The 27,861-nt window shown below is 45.5% G+C and overlaps 1 protein-coding gene across 1 annotated transcript in view; it reads left to right on the top strand.

Moving 5' to 3' along the window:
* Ephb1 (EPH receptor B1) overlaps positions 1-27,861 on the top strand; it is a 417,904-nt gene that overhangs the window by 281,583 nt on the left and 108,460 nt on the right. The window contains exons 4-5 of the mRNA XM_077793624.1: positions 3,054-3,209; positions 27,518-27,853. Of these exons, the coding sequence (XP_077649750.1) occupies positions 3,054-3,209; positions 27,518-27,853 (492 nt within the window). The remainder of the gene's footprint in view (positions 1-3,053; positions 3,210-27,517; positions 27,854-27,861) is intronic.

Raw genomic sequence — 27,861 nt, forward strand, 5'->3', positions numbered from 1 at the left:
AATATTGAGGAAATCCATCCATTCTGTAATTATAGGCTAAAATATATTTTATAGATCTAATGACTCGCCAATTAGCCAAACAGAAATAACCTACGCAGAAACGCCTTCTTCCCATTTGGCTCCAGGATTTATTTGCCCTCTTTGGAACTGCAAATTTATATTCTGAGTTTTGTATTCCAACTTTACCGTCGGGATGGAGGGTTATCAGCATTGATGGCACACACATTACTGGTGGCTGCATTTGGTATTTGAGTTTCTTGAATTCTGGAGACGGGGGTGGGGGGTTGTGAGAAGGATAGATGTCTTGTGGATCCTTTTATACAGATGAGCAAACTGAGACTCTGGAAGATTATATAACTTGCTAGAGTTCACCCTAGTAAGAACCAGCAGAGACAGGAAGCAGATCCAGAATTTCCAGGGCTCACTTCTCTGGGGAGGAAGAGTCACACACCCCCCCCCTTCTGGCACCTCCCACCCCACCTCTGTCTGAGCCCCTTTCCCTAAAGTCTAGCTGGGACCCACTCTCCTCCATTTCCTCCCCGTGTGGCCTCTCGGAACTGCCGTCCTCCATCAGAAATCTCCGAGAAAGGCGCTCTGCAAATCCTTCTGCCACTTGTGGATATCAGGATGATTGGGCTGTTAACATATTAAATGTAAAGTGAGGAGGGCTTTGAGTGCTGGAAAGAAAGTGAAAACACTTCGTTCTTCTTAGGCTGGTACATTAAGAAAATGGCAGGGACCAAATACAAATGCCTGAGTCTTTCTGCAACCAGGTAGCAGGGCCGGGTCTTGTCTGTGCTCCTTGGCTCCAAAATTAGAGGGGTCAGAATTGTTGGAGAATGACAACAAAAAGGGCTGGGTGTTCTACAGAGGAAGACGGTGAATATGGAAAGATGAAAAGGAGAGGTGGGGGTGGTGGTGGGGAGGAGGGTAGGGGAGGCTTTTGCTTGGCCTTGGTAAGATAGATTAGGAAGCCAAACTCCAGGGCATTCAGGGTCTGTCATTCAGGGTTTTCTGCTTTGGTGTTTTATTGATTGATTATTTAGTAAATAGTTGAGCTAATTTCTTTTTTTTTTCTTTCTTCAGAGAAGTTTCTTTTGAATGTGCTGAGAGAGGTCAGCAAGTGGTCTGTTTGTACTTGGGTTACAGCAGAAATTGTTATTTCCTGACAATTATGAAGTCACATCTAACTGTGTATTCATGGAAAGTGAGACCCAGGGGATGCAAAGAAGGGCTTTTTGGTGAAAAAAGACATAATATTCTATATCTTCTCGTTTTTTGAAGTTCTGAGGAATGCTGCAATTAAAAAACAAAATTAACCTTGTAGATTCACACTTTCAAAATATCTTACCACAGACCCCTTTTGCAAAAACAATAGATGTTAAAAAAAAAAAAACCCAGAGAACTTGTATTACACCGGATACACCATTCCAGAGCATTCCATTTCACAAAGGTTGCTTCTCAGGATGGGCTCCCACCCCAGGGCACATCCAAAGTAACTGAAACCATTTACTCACTTTAAGTGAGCATCAGACTGGGAAAACATTCACAGCCAAGGAAAGAAACTATTCTTCTTTATTGTCTGGGCAGAAAAGTGGTGGATGTTTTTCAGAGAGCTTATATGTCTATCATCACTATCATTTCTCCCACTGTGATATCCTGGGTAACTTTTGTAACCTCTCCAGGTCCCAATTTCCTCATTAGCAGAATGGAGATAATAATAGCCACCCCATAGAGTAAGACATGTAAAGCACTTAGCAAGACGAGTTAGCAGATGGTGGCTACTGCTATGATTAAAGAATGCTCGGCACTTTCCAGGAGGGAACACTATATTTGGGAAGATGAGTTTGGTATAAGTAGAAGCCATTCTCATGGTACTTCTGGTAAGGTAACAATCACATTGTATTGTAACAGTGTGACTCCAATAGATCAAGAGATCCTTAAAAGTGGGCCACATCCCCAAGCTCAGGTTCTTGGGAAGTGGACAGTAAATGTTTGTCACATGAATGAGTGAGGTGTGTTGAAGAAACAGTGAGTTTTATCCAGTCTCAAAGGAGGATGAGCCAGAGCAGGTCTTATGGGGACAGGAAGAGTTTGGGGCTGAGAGGGTGAGGAAGGCCTCAGGGAAGTAGAACAGGCAGGCTCACACTTTTTGAGAGATCAGCAAGGAGACCAGCTGTCTGGACTTGAGGGTTTCCATAGTGGAGTCATGCTCGAAGGCTAAGGGGCCATCTGAAGGCAGATGATGCAGAACATGACCCTAGGCTGATCCCATAGTGAACTAGAGAGAGCTTCTTCGATGTGAGATCATCTTGGGTGGGCACCGAGCTGTAGCAGGTGTTTCCAACCTTTCCCATTGCCATCTGCATGACAGATGATACCAAGTGCATGACACATTCGCTGGTGCACGGCGTGCAAAGCCGTTCTTTTCCTGCCCCACCCCTGCAAGCACATCAAAATGCAATTAAGGAAGAAGGATGTTGTTAAGGCAGTAACCTTGAAGCTACTTTAATTTCTTTTTAAAGAGTCACTCATGGGTTTCAGTCCTTTACTGACGTTCATAACACGTGTGTGTTAACACACCTCACTTTCCTGTCTTTCCTGTGTGTCGCAACATGGCATTTGAGAACCATAGATCTGGTCCACAGCCTACCAGGACCCCTTTCCTTCTGAAGTTGTAGGGCTAGATTCCTCCAATGAATGGCTCAGGGCAAGGCCCTGGCTGTTAAGCAGGTAGAAAGGCGAGGAAACCAACTGTGTCCAGAGCACTTACGTCCCAGGCACAGAGCTACACAGTAGATTCATTTTTATCAATTAAATCTTTGACACACCTAAAAGGGAAGAATCATTTTTCTCATTGTTCCAGTGAGAGAAGCCATTGGTTCCAGGAAAGTGTATTTCACTATGGATGGTTGAAGAACTGGAAGTATTGAGAAGTTTCTCCAAATGTGGTGCTCACCATATCCCATTTAGGAGGGTAGAATCCTTTACTTTCCAATGCCAGGAAGCTGCTACTGTTCCATTAATTCTCACATAATCTCTTTGTGTTCCAGCATGTCCTGCAGGGACATTCAAGGCCAGCCAGGAAGCTGAGGGCTGCTCCCACTGTCCCTCCAACAGCCGTTCTCCTTCAGAAGCGTCTCCTATCTGCACCTGTCGGACTGGCTATTACCGAGCAGATTTTGATCCCCCGGAGGTGGCATGCACTAGTAAGTGTCTCGTAGGGGCTTTTGGCTGGGGGGGGGGTGTTGGGGTCCTTGACAGTGCCCATGGTGGACCCCCCGGGCAGGAGAGAGAAGACATCCTCTCCTTGCAGTGCAATGAAGAAGTGCTGGCCATGGTGCTGAAATAGAACGCTCTTGTGCTGCAGGGTACGGAACCCTTCTCTCTGCTCAAGGTCAGGATTATGTTCTTTCTTCTGTACTCCTACCAGGTGGGAGGGCCAAGTTCTCACCCCAGAAGGACAACTTCTGGCCATCAGATGGTTAAAATGCCAGCTTTGAGAGGATAGTGAGTGCAAACTCAAAATCCACTAGAATACTGCAACAACTCCTAGTAAACTCTTCCAAACCCCTCCTCCAATCCCCTCCTGGTCCCCACAACTGAAAATCTCCTCTGTGTGCAGCATTCTAGAGAGTTTGTTCCTCTTTCCCTAAGGGTTGCAGTCTGAAATAGTGATGATCTCTCTTTTCAGTATTCCTAACAGGGGCTGGGATCAATACTCCAGGTGAGCCTCTAATCATGCTAGAACTTTCTTTTCTGCATTATATGCACTGGCTTGACTTGCTATGAGCAAGGACCATCCCCTTACACCTCTGGGAACCCAATCTCTCGTACCCACCCCCGGGGCACAAGGCCACAGAGGGACATTTCATATATACTTGCCGTTTGATGGACAGAAAAAAAATAACTGGACTGTGAGTGGAAGAATTTCTAAATTCTTCCTTGTAGCAAATGTAACCTTTGCTGGGTACAGAGGAGGAATGAAAGTGTCTTCTAGATCAAGGTCCTGGGCTCGATCAATGCTTATAGATTTGAGCTGAGGAAAAGCTCATCCTCTTGTAAACTGATTTTCCCCAGACCTCTTTCTCTAGTGGGTGGAGATTAACAGAAATAATTCCATTTCTGCAAACTTTCTTTCTGTGGAGGTGTATCCTCCACTGAGGTCTGAGACTCCGCTGGGGGAGGGTCTCCCACGAGCCTCCAAAGCATTGTTTAATGCTTCTTCATTAGAAGACACTTATGGATGCCAAATAGCTACTGCTTGGGGGTCCAGGTAGATAACCAGTCTCCTTGATGTCCAGAGCATTTGCCCAGGGTCTCACGGCTCACCTCCTGAACACAGTCTCCTCCACCTTTGCTCATGATCCCATCATTATTCAGGCTCCCTCTGCACATTGCTTCATGCCTGTAGAAGCCTGAGACTTCCAGCTTCCCACTTAGCAGACATACCCTGTAAATCCAACCCACTTTTGAATAAGGCTACCAGAAGGAAGGGAGGCCAGTGATCAGATGCTCAGAATGCTAATATGCAACTGTCCCCCTTGCTCTATCACCTCTCTCATTTATTTCTGAAGCTTTATCTTCCAGCCACTTTATCTGAGGTATATGAACAAATAGGACCAATTCCTGGAAAGAAATGAAGCCTCCAGTCTATCCATGGTAGATCCACGCTACCTACCCATATCCTGAGTCCAGTTTTAGGGGTTGGGAGCACCTTCCTTACCCAGAGCAGGATGGAGCTGGACTTGCCTGTGTGTCTCTCACGGCTGCCATACCTTTACATAGCCCTACTTCTTCAACCCCCAGATATAGAGCGCCAAGCTCAGACTAGAAATAGATAGCTCCAATCTTCATGTGGCTGTGGTGGCCAGGCCCGACAGCTCCTGAATGCACCATCCATCTTCAACCTCCACCTGCAAGGGGCACAGTGCTTATTGAGGAGACCCAGAGAGCAGGGTTGGGGTGCAACACCATGCCAGGCAAAACAAGTGTAAATAAAGCTATTATTTTATTGAGCCTCATTATATATTTGATTTATTGTGTGCCAGGGAAGTACTGTATGAAAAAGTCAATTTGTTGGCTTTTATATTCTCATTAGGGTTTCCTTTTAAAGCATTCTAATTGGAGGTGCCATCTGTTCTCTTAAAAAGGCATCACACATCACCACAGTAAATAATTTTTCAAATACAAGGAGCATATCTGGAGTGGTTGAGGCAAGGCACAGCCCTGCACTGTGGCCTTGGGGCCCCCATCTGGCCCAGCAGGTAGAGAGGGCAGGTGTGCAGGGGCCCAGCCAAGCCTGAGAGAGTCTGACTGGAGCCTGGGCAGGGAGGACTTATTCACTTTGCAAATACAAGTCTTCCATCTGTCCCATCCAAAAATAATTGTGGTCTGGCTCGGCACTGGGGGTACTCCAGGGGAAGAAGGAGAGTACTTTCATTCTAACACGTGCAGGACAGGGAGCATCTACAGTGCCCTGGTCCTGTGAGTGGGAGGAGGGAGCAGCATCAGGAGAGTCCAAGAACTGAGGCCTCAAACTCCCAGGAACCTCTGGTTCTGACTTTTTACTACTGTCTCCGGACGAATGAGATGATTTCAACAGTCCACTCACTCACCAACAATAAGGAACGTTTTTAAAAGAATATTACAACTTTAAATTGTGCCCTCTTACAAGCCTACAAAAACACATAGTACACTAAGAATTAACATCTTTAATGAATCCTGTTAATCTTTTGGGGCTAGCACATATTCACTATATATATTCACTGTATTTTTGTAGTGTTAAATGTTCATTTATTCCATCTGAACTTTGAGAATGTTGCCCCATTTGAACATTTCTTCCTTTTCTTTTTAATTTATTGCAAGAACCAGGGATTCCCTTTTCCTCTGAGAGACCCTGGCACCCCTGTCCTTGAACCTTGTTAGTAGATTCAGCAGGGTGCAGGTGCACCCCAAGGCAGTGTAGAAGCGACTGGTGTGGGGCTCTGGGTGACCTCAGAGGTGGCACAGTGAACTCTAGGGCTCTGAATTCTGAATCTTCCATCGCATGACTTCTGCTGGCCTGTGGACACCCAGCTTCTCTTCCTTATTTCCCTCCTCTGGCCAGGCCCGGTGTTCTAGATCTGTAGCACGAGTGTCTCACTGATGGTTCTCTTGCCCAGCCTGGGCCCAATACTGGCTCAGACCCCACAAGAGCCTCATCCTCCCAATCTGTGCATGGGCTGAGGTGGGAACTGTGGGGGAAGCCACAGCAGGCCACAGGTGCCTTCCCACCCCTGTTTGCTGTTGAAGCCAGGCTACCTGGACAGTGGGGACCACCTTCAATGAGAAAGTACCAGTGTGCCACTTAAGGCAAGGAGGAGACAGAGGAGGGGACAAGGGTCACATGTTGCTCTACCAGCAGGGACAGTTGAGAAAGCTGTGGGCTGAGGAGCCGGAACTGACCTTGAGCTTTGGGCTTGCTGACCTTCTGCTGAAGCTCCTTCCTCCTCACTCTGTAGGAGAAACACATTGCTTGTTTTTCCTCTGCCATTTCACCACAATCAACACAGAAAATTTCCAGAACTCCAAGAGCTGTGGAGATTTCTCCCTACCAAAGCAAACAATTCTGCACATGGACACCCACTGGGTGTCCTCTAATTTAATTCTGACACTGTCTGCCTAGAAGAAATGGCAACTCTCACAAGTTGAGGGCTCAGTCCCCCAAACTGCTTTCTCTCATTTTAGATGGGACCGGCAAGCCCCAAGTTGTTTTACCTGTGCTTCTGACCCATCATCTGTAAACCAGGCTTCCTACCACCCCTCCTTAAGTTCAATTAATGTGCTTGAGATCTCAGAGGAGTCCTGGCATCTCTAAACTATTGCAGTCTCAAGTGGGTCCTGGTAAAGCTTATCAAATCATCATGGCCTTGGGCACTTTAGAGCTGCACATTTGAGTCTTGACAGTGTCTGCTACTTTCCCTGTGACCTTGGTCTACTCTCTCAACTTTCTTACGTTTGTCATTTCAGTCTCACAACTTCATGCTAATGTATGCCTCTCTGAGCTGTTATGAGGATTAAGCAAAATCATATTAGAGCGTGTTTGGCACAGCGCCTGGCTCATAGTAAACTCTCAATCGATGTTAAAACTTGCTTTAGTTATATCCCTGGAAAGTGTGAAGAGTGCTGCAGATATCAAAGCTTCCAGTATGGGAGGATGTTAGAGATCTGAAAATAAAAGGGATGTCAGAAGGAGCCGAGGTTTGACTCCCTCTCTGAGCGTCACAGCAGAACCCATTGTGTGGCCCCAAACCACACAGTTGTCTCAGCTGGAAGATCCTGGTGACAATACCTGACAAGGGGGACTGTCATGCAGCCGGGCAAGGAGGAGGGAACCTGTCACGCCCTCTTCACTGGGATGAGAGGAACCAAGAAGCTGGTGGCCAACAGGACTGACCCTCAGTTCTTTGGAAGCAGGGTTTCATTGACTCCTCTAAGCGAGACTTACTTCCTCTCTCCTCAGCAGGGTCAGATGGCAAGTAGAGCTTGACTAGGTCAATCAGACGAAGGGAGTGTCCAGACAGGAACAGGGAAGTGCACAGCCACGTGAAACCAAACACTGCGATGCGTAGCTTCAGTTTTGAATAATTTCTAGTTTACCAGGGGGACAAAACGGAAAGGAGGAATTTATGAAGCAGGTGAAAATAGATAATTATGCCTTATAAAATTGCTGTCTGTGAAAAACTATGCAGAAGGACTGGTGTGAAAGTAATTACCTTGTTACATTTCTGACCACAAAAACCCTTTTTCTGTCACCCACATGGGAGAAATTTTGATGGATCACAGAGGCAAGCCAGTACTTGTCTTGTTTCTTTTATTTCTTCTTCAAATGCACTGGGTGTCCCTCTGCAGTTTTGAGCGCAGAAATGGAATGAAGAAGGGGCTCCAAGGTCACCTTGTCCTCTGAGCCCCTTTATTGAACCCTCAGAAGAGAAGGCACAATGATAGCCACTTTCTGAGGTCCCCCTGAAGGCAAGAACAGGGATTTTTGGGCTTGACTCCCGATGGTATGACCTGGGGCAAATGATAGCCTTTTTAAATATGAGCTTCCTCATTGGGAAAACTGGATAGGATGGAACTCAAATGGAAAGGTCTGGAAAATTAAATGACATAACGTAAGTGAAATCCCAGATTAGAACTCAGATCTGGGGCTGGGGTTGTGGCTCAGCGGTAGAGAGCTCGCCTAGCATGTGCGAGGTCCTGAGTTCAATCCTCAGCACCACATAAAAATAAATAAACAAAATAAAGGTATAGATAGATGATAGATAGATAGATAGATAGATAGATAGATAGATAGATAGATAGATAGATATAAAGAACTCAGATCTGTCTGACTCCAGGGCCACAACTTCAATGAGAGCTAAAATATGGGAGCTCTTAGAGTGGTGTTGTGGGTGGTCATGGAGAGAAAGATTACTCTTACTCTTGAGGGGTCATAATCCTCTCCTTTCTCTCCCATTGCTTTCTCTCCTGGACATTCTCATTCCCTCTTTTAAGAGGCTGGCAGTTCTCTTTCAGGGGAGCAACTCACAGGGCACCCTCACAGTGCATCAGAGTTGTCCTTGCAGCACAGGGGCCATGTCCCTCAGATGGACTTCCCAGGACTATGGCAGCTCCAGTGCCCAGATCCTGGGATTTCTAGGCAAGCTGGGTGGGGAAAAGGGTCCAGAAGGTGGGAAGGGCCTTGAGATGACAGGGAGTCATCTGTGAGTGTCCCGTGCAGCTGCTCTGAGCTCTCCAGGCTGGGTCATGCTCCACAAGCTTGCTGGTGATGGTTTCCTTTAGACTAACTGATTTTTAAATGCAGTCCCTGAACCAGCATTGTCACTTGGGAACATGCTAGACTAAGTTCTCAGCCACTCCCTAGACCTGCTGAATGAGAAACTCTAGAGGTGGAGCTCAGCAGTGAGTTCTAACACACCCTGCAGGTGGTTCTGAAGGCTGCCAGCATTTGAGAATACTGCTTGAGAATTAGGTCACGTTTCCCTGTCCTCTGCTTTGTGATCCTGGGACAAGGGCAGTTGTGTGAATTTCCATTGACTGGAACCACAGGGCCTGGCCTCCCCATCAGTCCTCTGTGCTGGGTTAGCAGGCTGAGCCCGAGGGGGCAAAGGTGTATGTGAACGAGGAGGCTTGGGGTAAGATTTGAGTGTGCGAGGGTTTGAGTGTTCCAAGGGAGACACTCACTCGTTCTCAGAATGTCCTGTCACCTGCTCTGCCCCCATTTTCATTTCATTCTCACTCAGGTGGCCAGAGCAGTGTGGGGACCTATAAGGTACAGCATTAACTGGGGGCCAGGAGCAGTGATGGGAGGAGAAGAGAATGGAAACCAGGGAGCACAGTCGGACTGGAGTGGCCTCAGGGAGGCTGAGGGAGAAACTGAGGCAGAAGCAAAGTGGCTGAGCTCAGATTCAGGGTCCAGTGGTTTGGGGATATAAACAGGTCATGGATCTCACCAGATGGTGCCACCCTCCCCCACACACCTAGCAGGAAATCAAGCCAAGAGGAAGTCTCTGGGGCTGCTGCTGCAGGGAGGGCTTCTCCAGCTCAAGAGGGCAGGATGCCCTGTGGCGACAAGTGCTCCACCTGAGACAGGAATCCAGTGCTATGAGTTAGCAACTGCACACTGGGGATGATTTTGAATACCTTCCAAAAGTAGACCATTTCACAAGTGTTTGCCTCTGTTAATTGAGAGCTTTTGACATATTAACAGAAGGATGTTCTACCATTGGCTTCACCCTTTGCTGACCAGAGCTTTAGTAAAAGTCACATTGTGTGCTCTATTCTATACCCCAGAAGGCTGCTTGATTTTATCCTGACATATGATCTATGTTGCATGTTAAAAAAAAAGAATAGATCATTTGTGTGTGTGTGTGTGTGTGTGTGTGTTGGTACCAGGAATTGAACCCATGGGCACTTAACCACTGAGCCATATTCCCAGCCACCCCCCTCCTTTTTAATTTTTTTTTTTATTTTGAGACAGAGTCTCACTAAGTTGCTTAGGGCCTCCTAAGTTGCAGAGGCTGGCCTCGAACTTGCAATTTCCTGCCTCATCCTCTTAAGCTGCTGGGATTATAGGCATGCACCACCACACCCGACTCATTTGTATTTTTCTTTTTTTGGCAGGGGGGTAGTCTGCATTTTCCTTGAGGTAAAATTCAGACAAAGGTCATAGATAAACAAGAGTTAGGGTAAGCCATTTCACCAAGTACCTGCATTTGGACTTACACTCTGGGCCGACCGGGTAGATGGCTTGTACACCTGGATGCAGAATGGAGGTAGCATGGCTGCAAGCTGAAAGCTATTTATAACTGTCACTGCTGCTTCAAGAAGGGTCAGCATGGCTTGTGTAAATGTGCTTTCACACTTCTGTAATCTACAAATTCTTTTCACAGTTGTTTGACTCAAGGGGTATAACCTTTATGAGAAATCATATAGTTCTAAGTTTTAAACTAATAGCCAGGCACACACGTAGACTTTCTGTTTCAGCATTTTGTCGTGGGAGCATTTGGAATCACAGACTGTTAACATTCAGAGAGCCCCATAAGCCCTGCCACCCAAGCTCCCCCACCATGTCAGCCTTCTCTCTCCCACAACCCTGGCAGGTGATCATTCCACTTTTATTTTTTCTGAGTATTTGTGATGACAGACTCATATTTTGCAGGATGGCTCCATGCCATCCCTAGCAACCACCACCCATTATTGTCGTAGAGATTTTCTGGACTTTGCATGGGGTATTCTGTTCCCTCCCGGTCATTGGTTGGCCATTGAGGACCCATGTTCAGCAGGCCAGTGGTGTCAGTCTTTAAGGACAACTTTCTCATCCTGCCTGAACTGTCTCCTTTAAGCTAAACAATCTATCCCTAAAGCACATGATTTCCTGAACTATGCCCTCCCCAGACAATCTGGCTAGCCTTTCTGAGTTTCTCATATTGGTCATTAAAACTCTCCAAATAGGACAACCAGGATGAAACTTGTGATCCTCACTTCAGCACAGAGCTTAGTAGAAAGATGATGGCTTTTCCCCTGTGATTGGGACACTGCCGAGTGTTTACTTTGGCTGCAGCCTCTGACACCATAGGATCTGCCAGCCACTGAACAGCCAGTGTTTCAGTTTGTCCCAACAGAAATGCTGCCCTTCCGATCTCCTATATTGCACGCTTATAAACATGACTTTGGAAATTCTGCTCCATTGATTCAGGCTCCGTGCTCTTTCATGTAAAGATGGTACTATGATTTTTATCATCTAAAATGAGCAGTGTAAGTGTTATTATTAAGACTGGGGACTCTGGAGACCTGTTCATGTTCAAGCCCTGCTCTTCTACTTGCTAGCTATGTGGGACAAGTGCCTCATTTTTTCATCCAAAAAATGGGGATAATTCCCCTGTTTGTCTCACCTCATTGTCATGAGAATTAAGTGCAATAATGCTACTTAAGACAGTGTTGGACATGGGAAACATTTCATAAAAGCAAACACTTTTGTCACTGTTATCAGTATTATTCCTACTCTCATGTTATTTCCAAAGCAGCTAAAATCCAAGTAGGAGCATTATCAGTTAATTAACATTTTTCAGTTATATAAGTACCAAGTATTTGTGTACTTTTTTTCTTTTTTTCAGTTACCCCTTCTGAAAATTTAGGCCTACTTTCTATGTGCCTTTTCTCTGCAGGCTAATACAGTTTGGGAAAAAGAAATGATGTCAGCTAGCCTGACTTAGACAATGCATGGTGGTCCTTGTCATTCTTTCTTTGAAGCTCACAGAGCACTAATTTAATTGTGAAGTTCAAGAAGTGGGAAAAGATGGAGGTAAAAATATATCTCTTCTACTCTTTTCTCCATTTTGAGCATCAGAACAAAGCTGTCCAACCCATGGCTTTGGAATCCTTTCCCGACATGACTGCTCATGCGTGGTCTCCAGCAATGGCTCCAGGGAGGAGGATGTTTTGCCCGGCCCATGCTGAGTGTCTTGTGTTGGTTAGAGCCATTCAGGCACACGGCTCTGCCATGGCCACTGGACTGGAAGTTCTTTGATGTGCCAATCTGCAGATTTTTTTTCACTCCCTCTGTGACCTAACACACCAGGTGCCCAATATGGTCAAGTGGTAAGAGTTCTTCTGTTGATACGATTCAGACCAGGCTTGACTCTCCACTCCAGACCTCCCTTGCTGAGTTACTTAACCTCTCCAAATCTCTGTTTCTTTTCCAAGAAAAAAGAAGATATCGTTTGTGCCTATTGTGAAATATATTAAACTACCTAAGTCAGTGTTAGACATCTGCTAAGTATTGATCAATCGTCATCTTTATTTTGTTATGAATATTGTTTAAGAGGCAATTCATGTGCCCTAAATTATGTGATCCAAAATGAGAAACTAATAAATGTGGAGGGACATTTTAGATTAAAGTTGCTCCTGGAGAGTCCCACTAGATTGGCTAAATTCTGACTTCATCACTTTCTCTTCAAAGTCATCATTGATTACTTATATATTGGAAAGTCCGGACATGAAGCACACACCCCATTTCATGTTATAATAGTTTTCAGGTGTCTGGCTTGGAGTTGGTACCTTCTAGATAATTATGTGGAAAGCTGCTCAGACAACCAGACACAAAATAAATAAAATGAATCACTACAAAACAATAGCTTCCTTGTCTTGTGCCACATGTAATCTAGAAAGTGTGGACATGCCCAAACAATTGGCTGACTTTGAAGAAAAAAGAGAGGCTGAAATCTGAAGGACCAGGATTCAACTGCAAAAGGCCCGGGATTCCCTCCAGGCAGTGCCAGAGACCAGTTCCTCTCCGTTCAGTAGCCAGTGGTCCAGTGCAGAAGCCACATCAGGAAGGGTGGCTTGTCTCATAGAGGCTGAAGGGTACAGAACCAGAGGCCAATTGAACACAAAGGTCACTCTGTCCTCCCCGCTCATTCTGAAGAGTGGCAGCTCTGGGAGATGGCCGTAATAGTGTGCTGTGAGTTTAGACTTGCAAGAGATGCCCAATGGGGCCTTCAGAGAAGATCTTCTGGGTCACCTATGGGTTCTGCTCACCTTGGAGGTAGCCAGAAAAGCATTTTCATTGCTATGGATTATAGTGAGCCAATATGGCAGCTGTATAGTAAGATGAAGCTTGATGCAGGTTGGCTTTTATGTGCTCCGAGAGTGGGTAGGTGGCTGGGGGAACTGGGGGTCAGTGGTCAGTAGGAAGTCATGATCACCACCAAGCCTTGCTAGCCCTCAGTGAGCAGAGCCATCAAGAGCCACTTGGTTCCCACAAAGAGGATGCTGTCTACAGGCCAGAAGAGCACCAGGTGAGAATTCCTTGCCCTGTTCGTGAAGATCAGGCTTTGTGCCCATGCCCAGGGACAGGTCCTGCATGCAGAACAGCTCTATGAAGTTAGCCATGCCCATGCCTGACAGGCGGTGAAGCATCAACACCTCAGAGAGGCACAGCCCTCTCCAGAGGAGACCCTGGTACCCAGCAGCTGATTGGATCAGGAACATGGCACAGCACTCTCTGATGGGTTGTGCAGTCCCCCATGGGTGGGCATTCAAACTGATTCCAGGGTTTCATTAATACAAACAATAATACTGCCACAGAAATGCTTGAGGCATATAGGCTTACCTGGAAATAGAATTGCTGAATTACCAGCTGCCTACTCTTGAAGCCCGTTAAAATGACCAGAGTGCTTTCCCAATGACTCTGCCACTTTACACCCCCACCAGCAGTACATATTTTGCTTCTCTCTACTCTGGCTCCCAACTGGATGTCATCAAGACTTTCAACCTCTGCCAATTTCGCTGACCTCCTAATCATTTGATTAGTATCTCTCTGATTATAACTGTGTATTCTTAATACGCTTGTTGACCAATTTATTTTTTTCTTCTAAGAATTGACTGTGTATAACCCTTGCCCTTTTGCTATTTTTAGGAGACTTCTAGATGCCCATTAATTATATCTGATATTCTGCCCTGCAGGCCTCCATTTAACTCTATTTATGGGTACTTTTTTGTTTGTTAGTATGAAGTTTTTTAACCATTGGACTCAAACCTGGCTGTTGATTTCCTTCTGGTTTTAGGGCTTTGTGTCATTACTTTTTGTCAGGGTTTTATGTATGTCCTTCCCAATCTAGGGTATAAAAAAATAATTTCTTTTAATTCTCTGTACAGTATTTATGTTTAATTCTTTCCTCTATCAGGAATTTATTTTTGCATAGGATGTGATATTGTTTATCTGATTAAAAATAGCACGTTCTCACCTCCACCTGAACTGTCCACATTTTAGTAAGATGCTTCTTTTAGAGACTAAATGCCTGTGCATATTTGTCTTTCTTCTCTCCCATTGATTTTTTTTTTTTGGTCTGTCCTGACACCAGATCTAACTGCTTCTAAAGATGGTAGCTTTATATCTCAACAACTGGTAAGCCACATCTCTGTATATTATCCATGTCCAAAAATACCCCTCTATTATTAAGCACTTGTTTCCTTCAGGACAAGCCTGAGAACAAGTTGGGCATGTATCATTAAGCAATCCTGTTAAGTTGGGGTTGGGATTGAATTGAACATCTGGATTATTTTGGAGAGGACTATCTTCTTTACAACATTGAGATGTTGAGTCTTTCCATCTAGGCACATGAAATCTATGTCTTCTCTTTGCCCTTTAGTAAGATTTTTATAGTTGTCTTCAGACCTTTATTACACAGGTATTATGAAGTTTGATCCTAGGTATATTTAGGGGTTTGTGAATAGATGCTTTTGGGTTGTTATCTTTTCTTTTCATATAGCTTGTGCTTGCTGATGAATGAGACTATAATGGTGGGAATGGTAAGCTTCCCTCCTCTGGAGGAGTCTAATAGAGGCTGGCTTTTGCCACCTGAACACGCTAACTTTCAAGGTTTCCTTCCATTTTAAGAATCAGCATATCAGAATCAGAACTTGACCTTGGGTGACCCATAACTCCCTGAAAGGCTACGACCCTTTTTGGTTTCTCTTTTGTTCCCTTGACCTTGAATTGTTGTCTTTGAAACTGGGGTGTCTCCTCTGTACCTGGAGAGAGGCAGCACATGTCTCTTGTAGAACTGCATGAGAGGGCCTGGAAGATTCTTCTTGTACCCCCAAGAAAAATGGAATGCATGACTCGTGACTATTCGACTCATATTCCTTTTCCAGCTGTGGTCTGGATGCCATTCTGATCTACAGTCTCTTTAAAAAGATGAATAGAATTATGACAACTTAAAAAAATCTGTGGTTCAGGGAGGAAACTCTTGGTCATTTATGAGGAACTGTGAGATACAGGACTTCTCCATGGTTACCATTTTCTCTCAGAGGATGGTGAGGAGATAGGATTCCTGGTCATGCAGTCACCTGAGGGCCTGGTCATGCAGTCACCTGAGTCATTCCCACCCACTGTCAAACCCTCAGTCCATACATGTAGTGAGGACTTGTTCAGTCTGATCCAGATTGTTGTCTTCTTTTAAAAGAAACTTTGGAAAGTGTCTAGCACCTGAGAGTTCACAGTAGACTGTGTGCCCGGTGGGACCAGACAGCTCCTACACTCCTGAGATTCTGAGGGAGAGCAGTTTCTTTTCCACCTTCAAGGATGTCCTTATTTGTGTGACCTTCATCCCTGGCATGTCTTGGCCCAGGGACCACCAACCAGATCTCAAGATGCAGAACATCATTGTCCTTGCTTTGGATTCTTGTCCTGACCTCAGTCTTCCTATTGGCACCTGCCTAGAGAGAATCACCAAGCTCTGGACTCCATCAGATCATTGCTAAATCAAATGAGTGGCTTGGGGCATTTCAAGTCCTGAATGCATCAGTTAGAAATAATGCAGGCCAGAACAAGGAGTTCTGTGAATGGCATGCCCCAGGAAGGTCTAGCCTTCTATTATCCCAAAGATAGAAATGTGTTCCAGAGTCTTTTGACTTCAAGAAGACTTAGATAGGCTTAGAATTTTTCTTTCTTAAGAAAACACCTTGGAGCCTGCCCTAGTGGTATGTGGCCTAGGACAATGATTTTGCAGCAGACATTGCTATGGAGAAACTTCCTCTGCCACTTGACTGGGTCATGAAAAGGGCCCCTACCTAGAGGCTGGGGAGGTCCTGTATAGGAGGTCTGCTGCAGGCCTCATGTTCTCCCTTCTTCAGGGCCTGATGCTCAAGTCTTATGTCCAATGTCTTTCTTTTACTCATTGTACAAGTGTGCACAGAGTCATAATTTCCCTTCTAGAAGATGAAAGGAGGACAAGCATTCCTGCATAACCACTCCAGGAAGTCCTTTGTACATGTAGAGTACAATAAGGCTCGATGTTCTTCCACTGACTTCCACATGAGTGTGAGGAGGACAGTGTCCCTTCCAGTCCCTAAGCACACTGCCTAGCCCTCTCCAGGTTCACGGGCTTGACCTTTACCAGCCTCGTCAGCCCATGGCCTCTATGGATGTTGTACAAGTGCCACTGCCCTGCAAATTTTGAGCTCCTCAGGATGGACAGCAGGGAGCTTGCCCACAGCCTCACCTGCACAGCACAGCTCATGGACAGGTTGGTCACTCAAGAATCTGTGAATGACTACAGTAAGTGACCCATGGAATCACACTGTGGCAGGGATGGCAGTTAGCCCCTGTTTTCTGAGTCCAGTGCATTTTCATTATTCTGGGAGGTTCTGAGGCCTATACCAAGGCTAGAAGAGAGACTGTAGGCCACAGTTTTGAGATCACATGACCTATGGTTGTCCTTGACTTTGAGTGTCCCCAGGGCATCTCTGCAGGGCAGGGTGCTTTGTATTAAAACTTGCCTCTCTTTGGCCTCCTCTTGGGCCACAAGTAAGAGATTTAACTGAGTGTCCATCCCCCATGTAGGCAGTGACCTCAGAGGGGCCATAGCACACTCCTGCTGAATCATGCCGCCTCCTGTCTGGGGGGGCCTCACCCTTCCTACAAGGGCTTCTGCAGAATCCCAGGAACCCTGGACTCTCAGACTTAGGCTCAGCCCAGAGAGAGGGGCTGCCTCTTTTCCCAGAAAGTGGGATCTACTTCCTCTCTCCCAGACAATTAGATCCATTGATGAAGGAAAAGCAAGAAGTTCTTTCTGTAAACATTCATATTTGGTGAAATGTATAACGCTGGGCTCTTTGAGGCTCCCAAAATCCCTCTCAGCAGGGTCCCTCCTTGTTTTGACTAATCATTTCTCCTTATTACTAACTGTTATGATTAGGGGAATTGCCTGAGCCGAGGCCCAGCGTTTCCAAGACCCTAATGAGCAACACGTGCAGACTTGCTCAGCCCCGTCCTGCAGCCGCAGCTGTTCTGTTTCTGCAAGAAGCGGACTGAGGTGGTTCAGGCTGAGGTGGGAGCTTCCTGTCTACCCATGAACCCCACCCCCTGCCCACCCACCTGGCTGCTTTTGTGTCTCACCTGTGCCTTACACTGTTAGGGACCAAACCTGCACTCAAGTCTTGCTTAGGCCATTTGCCAGCCACATGATTTGACCCAGGTTTATTTGTCTTTCCTCATATGTAAACTGAGTCCACCCTCCCAGGGTGTTGGGACTACTGATTTTATTAAGTAATAAACAAAACATTGCCTAGCACTGTCCTTTGCATGAAGGGTTTATTATTAAATGAAAATTCAAAATTGCATACAGAACTCTATTGAAATGGAAACCAAGGTCATCTTCTGTTGTTTCAGATGCTCCTACAGAAATCTCCAGGGAAATGACCTAATGAGGGTACTGGGTCAGGGTCATGTCCATGAGGAGCTACTGGTGGTACATAAGTCCTTTTTCTTTGGTACTGATATGACTGGACCCAGGGGCACTTAACCACTAAGCCACATCCCCAGGCCTTTTGTATATTTTATTTTGAGACAAGGTCTTGCTGAGTTGTTCAGGGCCTCACTAAGTTGCTGAGGCTTGCTTCTAATTCTCAGTCCTCCTGCTTTCAGCCTCCTAAGCCACTGGGATTACAGGCCTATGCCACCGCACCTGGCAAGGAGTCCTTGCTTCAGCCCACTAGGAGGTGAGGTCTGTTGATGCCAGGTGTGCACATCAGTGTGCAGACCTTTGGCTAATCCATCACTCAGTGACAGACAAGCCACTTTGCCTCTCTGGTCCTCAATTTTCTCATTAAAATGGGAAAAGTAAGATTACAGAATTGTGCAGACAAAAACTAGTTATGTAATGTCTGTAAAAAGACTATTTTTTAAAAAAATATTTTAAATATTTTTAAAATGTTTTAAAATTATTCAGAACCTGCCTTTTCTCCTCCCCACTGCTGCCTCCCTGGCCCAGAATGCTGTTGCCTGTCACTAAGGTGACTTCTGTGGCCTCCTAATGGTCTGTCTGCTTCTGTTTTTATCCTCTCATATCCTGTCCTCACAAGGCAGCTAAAGTGGTACTTTAAAAGTCTGAACATGTCATTCCTCCGCTCGGAGACCTCCTTACAGTAAAATCTTACTGAGAGTAAAATCCCCTCAGCCTGTTCCCAGGACCTATATATTCTGCCTACTCCACTCCTCTCTAATCTATTTCTTTTTCTCTCCCTTCAGATCACTCTCTTGCAGCCACACTATTCCCTTCATTATCCTCAAGTAAGCCAACTGCATTTTCTCCTCAGGACCTTTGCATAGGCTGGCCCTTTGGTCTGGGGACATTCCCTCTAGATATTGACTTGGTTCCTGACTTACTGCATTCAGGTCTCTATCTGATAGCTTTTTCTCCAAGAGAGTTCCGCTCCCCACCCCAACCCACCATCGCCCATCTCCCTGGTCCTGCTCTATTTATCCTCAGAACCTAGTCACTACTTACAACATACATTTTTCTGCTCACTGAAGCATCACCTGACTCTTCCACTAGAATACAGGCTCCATGATGGCAAGCATTTTGCCTGTATCATTATATTTGACCTATTTTTGGATATAATAATGAATAAGATGCACAGATACCATTAGACAAGTCATTTAACAGGCGCTATTGTAACATTTATGTACATTGCCCAACTGTTAGCCCTTTATAATGCTCCTGTCAATTATAATTATTGCCATCCCAGTTTTACCAGCAAACATGCTGAGGCCTCGTGAGGTTATGCCAAAGCCTGGGATTTGACTTGGTTTCTTCTGAATCTGCACATGTGTGACTCCCCTCCCATCTCTAGTGAGTTGCTCCTGGGGTTCATCTTCAAGTGACTCCAAAATACATAAAAGTGTCCCGAGGAAGATCATGCTCACATGGCTTCCAGGAAAAGTGAGTCAAAATGATATCCCCAGGTTTCAGTGCCCTCTCTTTCTTACCCCAGGAAACATCCTACACTTTGAGAAAAAATAAATAAACCTCAAAAGATACCTGAGATTGCAAAAGGACAGGCATCAATCAGCCTTTCAGCCCCTGCTGCCCCAGGACCCTAGCATGACTCCCTGACTAGAAGGAACACATCAGCACTCCAGACACACATCCTCCATATTAAGCAAAATGGTGTTCACATGTCTGCTGCTCAACACTCACAAATTACAGACAGTCCTTGATCTGTGCCCCCTCCCCAAAAGACCTCAATCTCCTCTAAACTTCTTCTATTTTATCTTCACTAGAGATTGAACCCAGGGCTGCTTAACACTGAGCCACATCCCCAGACCTTTTTATATTTTATTTTGAGACAGGGTCTCACTAAGTTGCCTAGGGCCTTCCTAATTTGCTGGGGCTGTCTTAGAACTCGTGATCCTCCTGGCAGCCTCCAGAATTGCTGAGATGACAGGTGTCCAAAACCACACCTGGATCTTTCCAAACTTCCAATGTTGAGAGAAGACTGTTTTTGGCATTCTCTTAATGACTCACCCATCTCCCCATTCTGATGCCACCATTTTCCACCAGTTCCCTGATGACTTTTTCCCCAATTTGCCAATATGGCCACAGGAGTCCCACTCCACCCATAACAAAATCTGACAACCCCTTCTGCTCCTAACCCCTGTTATTGTGGTGTTATTATGGAGCCTGGCATAGCATCTTTAGAAGCTCCCCCATTACCAGCAAGGAAACCTCAGTGAAGGGGATGGGGAAGCATGCAGACTCATGTCCCTCTCCAAGGTCCTGAACCAAACCTTTGCGGCATATCACACACTTTCCTCTAAAACTTTACTGTTCTAGGTTCTAGTCTGACCTCTTCCAGGAATTTTGCACTTGGTAAGGTAAAGGTGGAAGAGGAATAACTCCCAAATATCATGTGAGAGGAGGGAGAAAAAGACAGTTGACCTCAGGCTGCGGTGTGCCATCTTATAAATGGCGCTAGAAAGAATAAAGAAAGGTTTTGTTTTGGCATTGTTTGCAAATAAACAATTATCAAAGGAAAAAATGAAACTGAGCATGAAGCTCAATTCATGTTTGTTTGATAATTCTACTACATGTCTGCAAACATTTTCTCTTTGACTCATGTTAACTCCAAACCATCCTGCTTTTCTTCCTGCATGTTGTCTTTAGGGCAAAGGCAATACAACCTGCCTGGTTTGATTTTCTGCATGCTTTGCACCCACAGAAGACCTCTTCAGGTCTCTATTTCCCCATTTCCATGTCTGAATCTGCTCTTTGAATTCTATCTCTTTCCCTGTAAAATCTCAAAGACTTTTTCACCTTCTCCAGGAAAGCTTCAAATCACTCAGTTGTGGTTTACTTAACTAGCTGTCTTAGTGAGCAAAGGGGAAAGAGATGTCCTGATAGAACCATCATTTTGGAGCATTTCCCCTGGATCACACCACTTATGTATTCACATACTGTCATACCACACTCTTTCCCATCATCCCTCTCCCTTATATCATTTTCTGGCCTTTCTTTCTGCCACTTCTTAACCTTCAGTCCACATTGAAGATTGCAGTTATTTTTCCAAACTACAGTCTTGACTCTTCTTAACCATGAGGACATTACACGTTTTGGACTCTCTTGACTCAGGAGTTTTGCATATTAAATGGATTTCTTGGCTCATTCCAAGACTCTGTCTTGGCTATGTCTATGTCTAGGTTCTAGTCTGACCTCTCCCAGGAATTTTCCTAAAGAGAGACATAGTAGAGGGCATTATTTGCCATTGGATTAAATAAAGTGTTTCCTTGTCTTTTAGTCAGGGAGGTCAATGAATAGATAGATACCATGCCAGAGTCAGACAATATCTAGGGAGGCCAGGAAACAGGGGTCACAAGTCCAGGAGATCATAAGAGCTGGACACATTCTGGAGACGCAGCCTCATACTCAAGGGTAAGTTCTATACCTTTTGGGGTATGTTTTCTTGGGCTTAGTAACCTAGAGAGTATAGATTAGTGCAGAGGGTTTCCAAGGTATTTTTCCCTAGGTATTGCTCCCTCTTTGAAACTGGAACCTCCCAAATATCATGCCTGAATGTGTTGATCTACATTAGACTTATCTTTTTCCCCAGTATCTATAATATAATTTGTATCTGTAGCATTTACTTTGATTCTTAACTATATGTGTTCACAGTTCCCATTATGCCATAGGTATAGGGTCTTGCATCTGAGTTCCCCAACATAACTTCCTCATCTTCATAGTTTTTAGAGTGCTCAGCAGATTCTGTGCCCATGGATTGACTGAATGAGACCAGTCTTAATTAGATGAGTGGCTCAAGGTTGCAGATAATCTAAAAATAACATACTAATAGTGTTAATAACAACAGCTAATATTACTTAATTCTTTTGCATACCAAGCACAGCTGAACCATGTGGGCTTATTATCTCATTTAATTCTCAGAATTACCATTTGTCAGATGAGGAAATTGAGCCTTCAAACTTTACTTTCTAGAGGTGGTCAACTTGGTTGCCATAAACATTTAGGGGGTTCACTGATTGATCACCCAATCTGAAAAATTATATATGTCTTTTAATACATGTTCATATTTTTTTCTAAGTGAAAACTTTGTTACTTTCATCAGAGAGGATCCATCTCCGGCCTGATGCATAAGAGCACAATCCCAGCCAACATGTGGGGTGTCCCAGGAGAGTACCCCCTTAAGACTGTTGTAATCCTCATTAGACCCCCTGAGGAGTTATCTAAGGAGGCAGACTTGGTGGTAGCAATGCACAGTTAATAGAACCCTCTCTGCTGGGCACTTTTTACCAGCCTGATATTAGTTTCTAAATTCTAACAATAGGAGCTTGTCCTTATTAAGATTGCTGATAAAGGAATTGGCTATCTTCAGCATATTTTCCCTGTGGTTACTCTAGAGTGCTCTCATTCCTAACATAATGCCTACAAATATACTCATCGGCTCTCTGCCACATACCCTGTGTCTCCATTCTTAACACAAAACAAAGCAAAAACTCTGGCCCAAACCACATTCAGAAACAGCAAGGTTTCTACCTCATGATGGCAATACACTGCCCCATAGCTCTAAAAGGAGTCTAGTTAATTATTTGAAGTCCCAATAACAACCATGCTCCATGTGGGCTGAGCCAACCCTTCAGGCACATCCTAGAAGACATTGGAGACCCCTTCCTATAACTCAGCACCCACCATGCCCCCTCCTCATCCAAACTAAAAATCACTGCTCAACATTTCCCACCCTTCCACAGACTCAATTTCCCTAGCCCTTTGAACAGAATGTGTTTATCAGTAACTATGGCAATAGATCAGAGAGGCTTCAAAAATCCTGTCTGTATGTAATTAAGAAAAACAAGGAACCAGACACAAGAGCAGGGAGCTCAGACGAGGAGACTGTGGTGCTGAGCCCTGCCACAGGCATCACGGAGGCTTTTGCTGATAGAGATGGCAAATTTCCTACCACCTCTGTGGCTTCCCTCTGTTCTCACCTTTCTAATGTTTTTATCTCCTTCCTAGTGATGTTTCTGAGACACAAATTCTGGGTGAATACTTCCTGCAAAGAGAGGGGCCCCAAACCCGGGAGGCAAAGCTGGATAGAAAGTAGTTCTAGCAACCTTCATCTAGGGAGATTTATGCACAGGCCAAACCTGCCATGGTCCAGCTCTTCATTCAGGCAGAGACTGGGCAGACTACCTGCAGGAAGGTACCCATCTCATCAGGATGCTTGAGCACTGGCACCTGGGGCCATTATTGTGTTTTAACCACTGAGACATGAGGCCTGGAGCAGGCCTCATGGGAATAAGGGACAGACTTGAACATTGTTAGGAGACCATCTGAGCCCCAGGACTATTTTATTTCATAGCACTTCTTCTTGTGTGAAATCTTCTCATTTATCTCTGTGTTTCCTTCAAAGCTGTCAGTTTCTATTCACCAAAGAGAAACACAAGCTCCGTGAGAGCAGAAGCTTGCCAGTCTTGCAAGAGCCTCCCAAGAGCCTAGAAGAGCGCAGGACATACTTGTTCAAGGAATGAATGAATGAATGACTAATGAATGAGGCCCCAGTCATTGTTATGGCCCAGACTTGGCTCATCTCCACCATATGCACAGGCCCCTGTTCTGTGAGCTGAACAAGGCACCCCAGGGGAAGAACACACGGCAGGACATGTTGGGCTCTTCTGGCTCTGAGTCTGCTCTTCAAGAAAGGCCCTTAACATCAGTCCCTGCTCCTTGGTTGAAAAGGATTCAGATTTATTTATTTATGGACTTAGCAACCATGGCTTCCTCTATAAACTTGCATTCATCTCCTACAGATGCACTCATTCTGAGAAGCGCCCAAGAATGAGAAGGGTCCAGGGAGTGCTTCATGGGAAGTCTCCATTCTTATCACAAATCACTCTTTTGTTCCTGATCAGTTGGGAGCAAATGGACAGAGAGTAGACTGATCAGGGCAAATCACCACCATTGCTCCAGACTAGAGACAGGGCCAGACATTCCAAACCCACTCTTTACTTGCTACCTTTTTCTCACCAAAGCCTTTGCCACTTAGGATCACAGGCAGTGGGTCCTCAATGCGGTTGTTGCTTCAAAGCATCCCTCAGGCCCTCTATGTGCCAAAAGCAGGGCATCCTGTTTCGTGCTGGAAAAGGGGTACACAGATGGGGCTCTGAGCCATGCACACAGAGGAAAAGGAGAAAACCATATTGCAAGGGTCCTCTGCAGGTAATCTGCTGTCTGGGCTTGGGACAAACCAGAGACAAACCAGACACCTGTCTCTACCTTCCAAAAGGCTGGTATAGTGAGGACACAGAGAAGAGATAGAGACCCTTATAAGGTAATAATGGAATCTAGAAATAGGTTTATCAATCTTATCAATGCTCAGAAAAAGAAATGCATGCCTGCTTGGCATGAGAGAAGGCTCCTAGTAGAATGGGTACTGGATTTCTAAGAGTGAGCAAGAGTTCATTAAGTAGATAAAGAGGGGAAGGAATCCCAGACAGAAGGAAGAACATGGCGCAGAGGCTCAGAGGTATGAAGATAGTTTAGTTCATGCAGGAAATTTCAGGAATATTCCTATTAGCCATAGGGGTAAGGGGCAAAGGCCCAGGATGTGATTGACATCAGCAAGACCGGAGGGAAGTTGAATGACATGGAAGGGATCAGGGGTAAATATCCCAGATAATTGGAAGGCTGAAGACTTTGAGCATAGGAACACTTGGATCTCATGTGCATTTTAGAGCTCCCATTCTGGCAGAAGAGAATGGATCTGAGAGATTGCAGAAATGCAAGAGCATTGACTAGGAGGATTTGTCAATAGGGCAGGGAAATGGATGAGGCCTGGAATTCTGAGGCTGTGGGGAAATAGAAGAAAGAAAATATTTGAGGAAAAGGTGATGAAGCTGACAGATTGTGGTGATGGTCCATGACCTGGGGAGGACAAAAGATGTGACGCCCAGAGCCTCACTGGTGACGATATAAGGTGTCAAGGAAAATTAGAGACTGAATTGTGTTCCCTGGATTTGTCCACTAGAAGGCCAAAGGAAAGGCTTCATGGTGAAGGAGCAGGGAAGTGACAAGGCTCCAGTTGGCTCTGCAAGGGGAGAGGAGAGACAGTTTCTTCTCTGGAAAAGCTGGCTGGAGAGTAAGGAAGAGAGCGTAGGAGGTAGAGAGATGTGAAGGGATTGGTGTTTGGACTTGGGACTCTCAGCTATGCACACTGAGGGTCCTCTGCAGGTAAATTGCTGGAACAGACTAAGACTTATGCAAGTTTAAGAGGAGACGCTGGAGTTAGGGGAGAGGGTGAGGTTGAAGCTCTGGGGAGAGAGGAGATCCCTGGAGGAAGGATGGGAGAGAGACATGGTCACTTTCTCCATCAATACCTGCCTCTCTGAGGATGCAATATGATATTATTTTTAAAAAGATTTGCCCCACACCCAGCATACAGTGGGCACTAAGAGTATACATTTACTAAGGATGAGAAACTGTGACCTTTGGGTGAAGCTAGGCTGTCTGCTTTGTGAGACAAGCAACAATGTCATTGACAGCTGGGAGCTTGTGGCATGAGTGTCATCAGTCTGAAGCAAACAGACGTGTCCAAGACAGGCATTGACCAATATGGATGTTAATGAATTGTGCAGTGTTTGGCAAGGCCATCCTGGCCCAGTAAGAGTCCACCTGGGACAATACCAACTGCTTTCCCAGTACTACCTGTGTGCTGATTTAAAGAGAGATGGATGTTTATCCCTGGGCAGATGGGTAGGGAATTCTTGAACACCGTTTGCAAGACTTCAGTAAAAATGTTCCATGAATTCTGCCCTGTCACAAGCGTGCATGAATGCTGTGCTCTCGCTCAGGCCTAATGGGCTTTATATAGTACTGTACTGATTTTCTTTCATGTTTTAATAGAATCTGATTTAATATTTGCTTTCTGCTCTAGCTGGTGCTGTTGACTGATTCAACGCCGAATCCTTCCCTGGTGCCCCTCGACCTTGTTGTTATTCCCTCATTTTGCGTGTTGGCATTTGATTCCTGTCTACAGCATGAATCACTTTACACATGTCTTCGTTCAGCTGGCGATGGTCACGTGCATGAATTCTGAATGCATTACTATCCGGAGAGGCTGCTCCAGCAGTCCCGCTGTTAGGAAAGGGGTGGGGGCTTCTGGGAAGGATTCATTTCCATCCATTTGACATTGAGGAGACCAACGCTCATGCTTGGGAACCTGAGGCTAGGATCTGGCAGGAAGTCGTCCAACTTCATCTCAAACTACCCAGTGCCGTGACAGTTCATTCAGCAACATCCGGCTCTCCTACAAAGTACCAAGCTTTCCAGAATTTTGCAACAAGACATTTCCTCTTCTGCTGGATGGGAACAGCCATAAACAGCTGTTCGGAGGGAAGAAGTGCTGCCCTCCTTGAGTCCCAGTGAGATTGACTGGGTTGGAGAAGGACAGTATGTTCAGAGCTGGGGTGTAGTTAAGAACATGAGCTTTCATGCTGGCTTCAGTCCCTACAGACCATATGATCTATAGCCTATTAGATCTTTATGTAGATCTAAATCTAGATATAGATATCAGAGCCAGTCTTCTCTATAAGCTTTAGTTTTCTAAGTAATTGTGATAATTATTGTATCTTCCTAGTACGGTTCTTGAGGTGTGTAAATGAGGTAATGGATGTAAAATAGCTACTTGAGAGTCCAGAACACACTCTCCTATGTTTTTATTTTGTTGTGAGGTCAAAAATTGTGGTTGTCTGACCTCTCTTCTGTCCAACAATGCTTCTTGACTTCATGCACCGAAGTTGGTGCAATGTGAATATTCATCTATCCAGGTGCTCTTGCAACCTGTCCTACAGGAAAAAAAAAAAAACCCAACCATAAAGTACACACCACACAGATCTCAAATTGTGTTGTGCAATATTCCAGGACCTGTTGGGGCTTTTGGATGGGGCTGTTCATATCCCACTACCCTTGACCTCTACTCCACTGAAGACCAGGGATTCAGTAAGCCTCCAATGTACACACATTTTATTAACCCCAAATCTGGCTGGAGGATATGACTTGGTCCAAGAACAAGAAGATTGAACTCACATTTCTTGGCACATAGGGCTAAAAGAAAGACAACTTCGATGGGGATGATCAATAGGGGGAGTTCGTAACAGGTTGTCATCTCTATCCACTGTTGTGGGCCACAGCCGAGTCGGGATGACACATGGCATTTTTGCCAGAAGTAGTGGTTGAGAGATGACGACAGCGAGCCATTAAGATGACAACTTTTGAGTTCTCATGGAGTTCCCCTTCAGTTCCGGTTGAGCTCTCTGGGGGATTCCTGAAGAGTTCTCATTGGTTGGGGAAGTGCCGGAGGAGGGATTTCCGGTTGGTCGTTCCTGGAGGAGCCGCGTGGGTGGTGTTCGGGAGAGTTCCCCCGGGAGCGTGTGTGGAGTTTGCTGGTGGAGTTCAGAAGTAAAGTTTGTTCCTGCTTCAGTGGCTCGTGATTTGTGCCCAGCCAGACTGCGGCAATCCACCATTTTTTTTTTCACGTCATGAACTGGAGCCCAGATATGTGAGGCTGAGGAAGTGGGTGGAGTTTCTGATGAGGGTGGGAAGGTACCAGATGCAGACCAGAGAGATACTGGACAAGGAAGCTTGTGGCTAGCTTCACTGTGCCTACCTTTGTCTCCCTGCAGGTGTCCCATCAGGTCCCCGCAATGTCATCTCCATCGTCAATGAGACATCCATCATTCTAGAGTGGCACCCTCCGAGGGAGACTGGTGGGCGAGATGATGTCACCTACAACATCATCTGCAAAAAGTGCCGTGCAGACCGCAGGAGCTGTTCCCGCTGCGATGACAACGTGGAGTTTGTGCCCAGACAGCTGGGCCTGACCGAGTGCCGAGTCTCCATCAGCAGCCTGTGGGCCCACACCCCCTACACCTTTGACATCCAGGCCATCAATGGGGTCTCCAGCAAGAGTCCCTTCCCCCCACAGCATGTCTCTGTCAACATCACCACAAACCAAGCCGGTAAGTCT

The sequence above is a fragment of the Urocitellus parryii genome, chromosome 2, assembly GCF_045843805.1.
Source record: "Urocitellus parryii isolate mUroPar1 chromosome 2, mUroPar1.hap1, whole genome shotgun sequence".
Taxonomy (NCBI): Eukaryota; Metazoa; Chordata; class Mammalia; order Rodentia; family Sciuridae; genus Urocitellus; species Urocitellus parryii.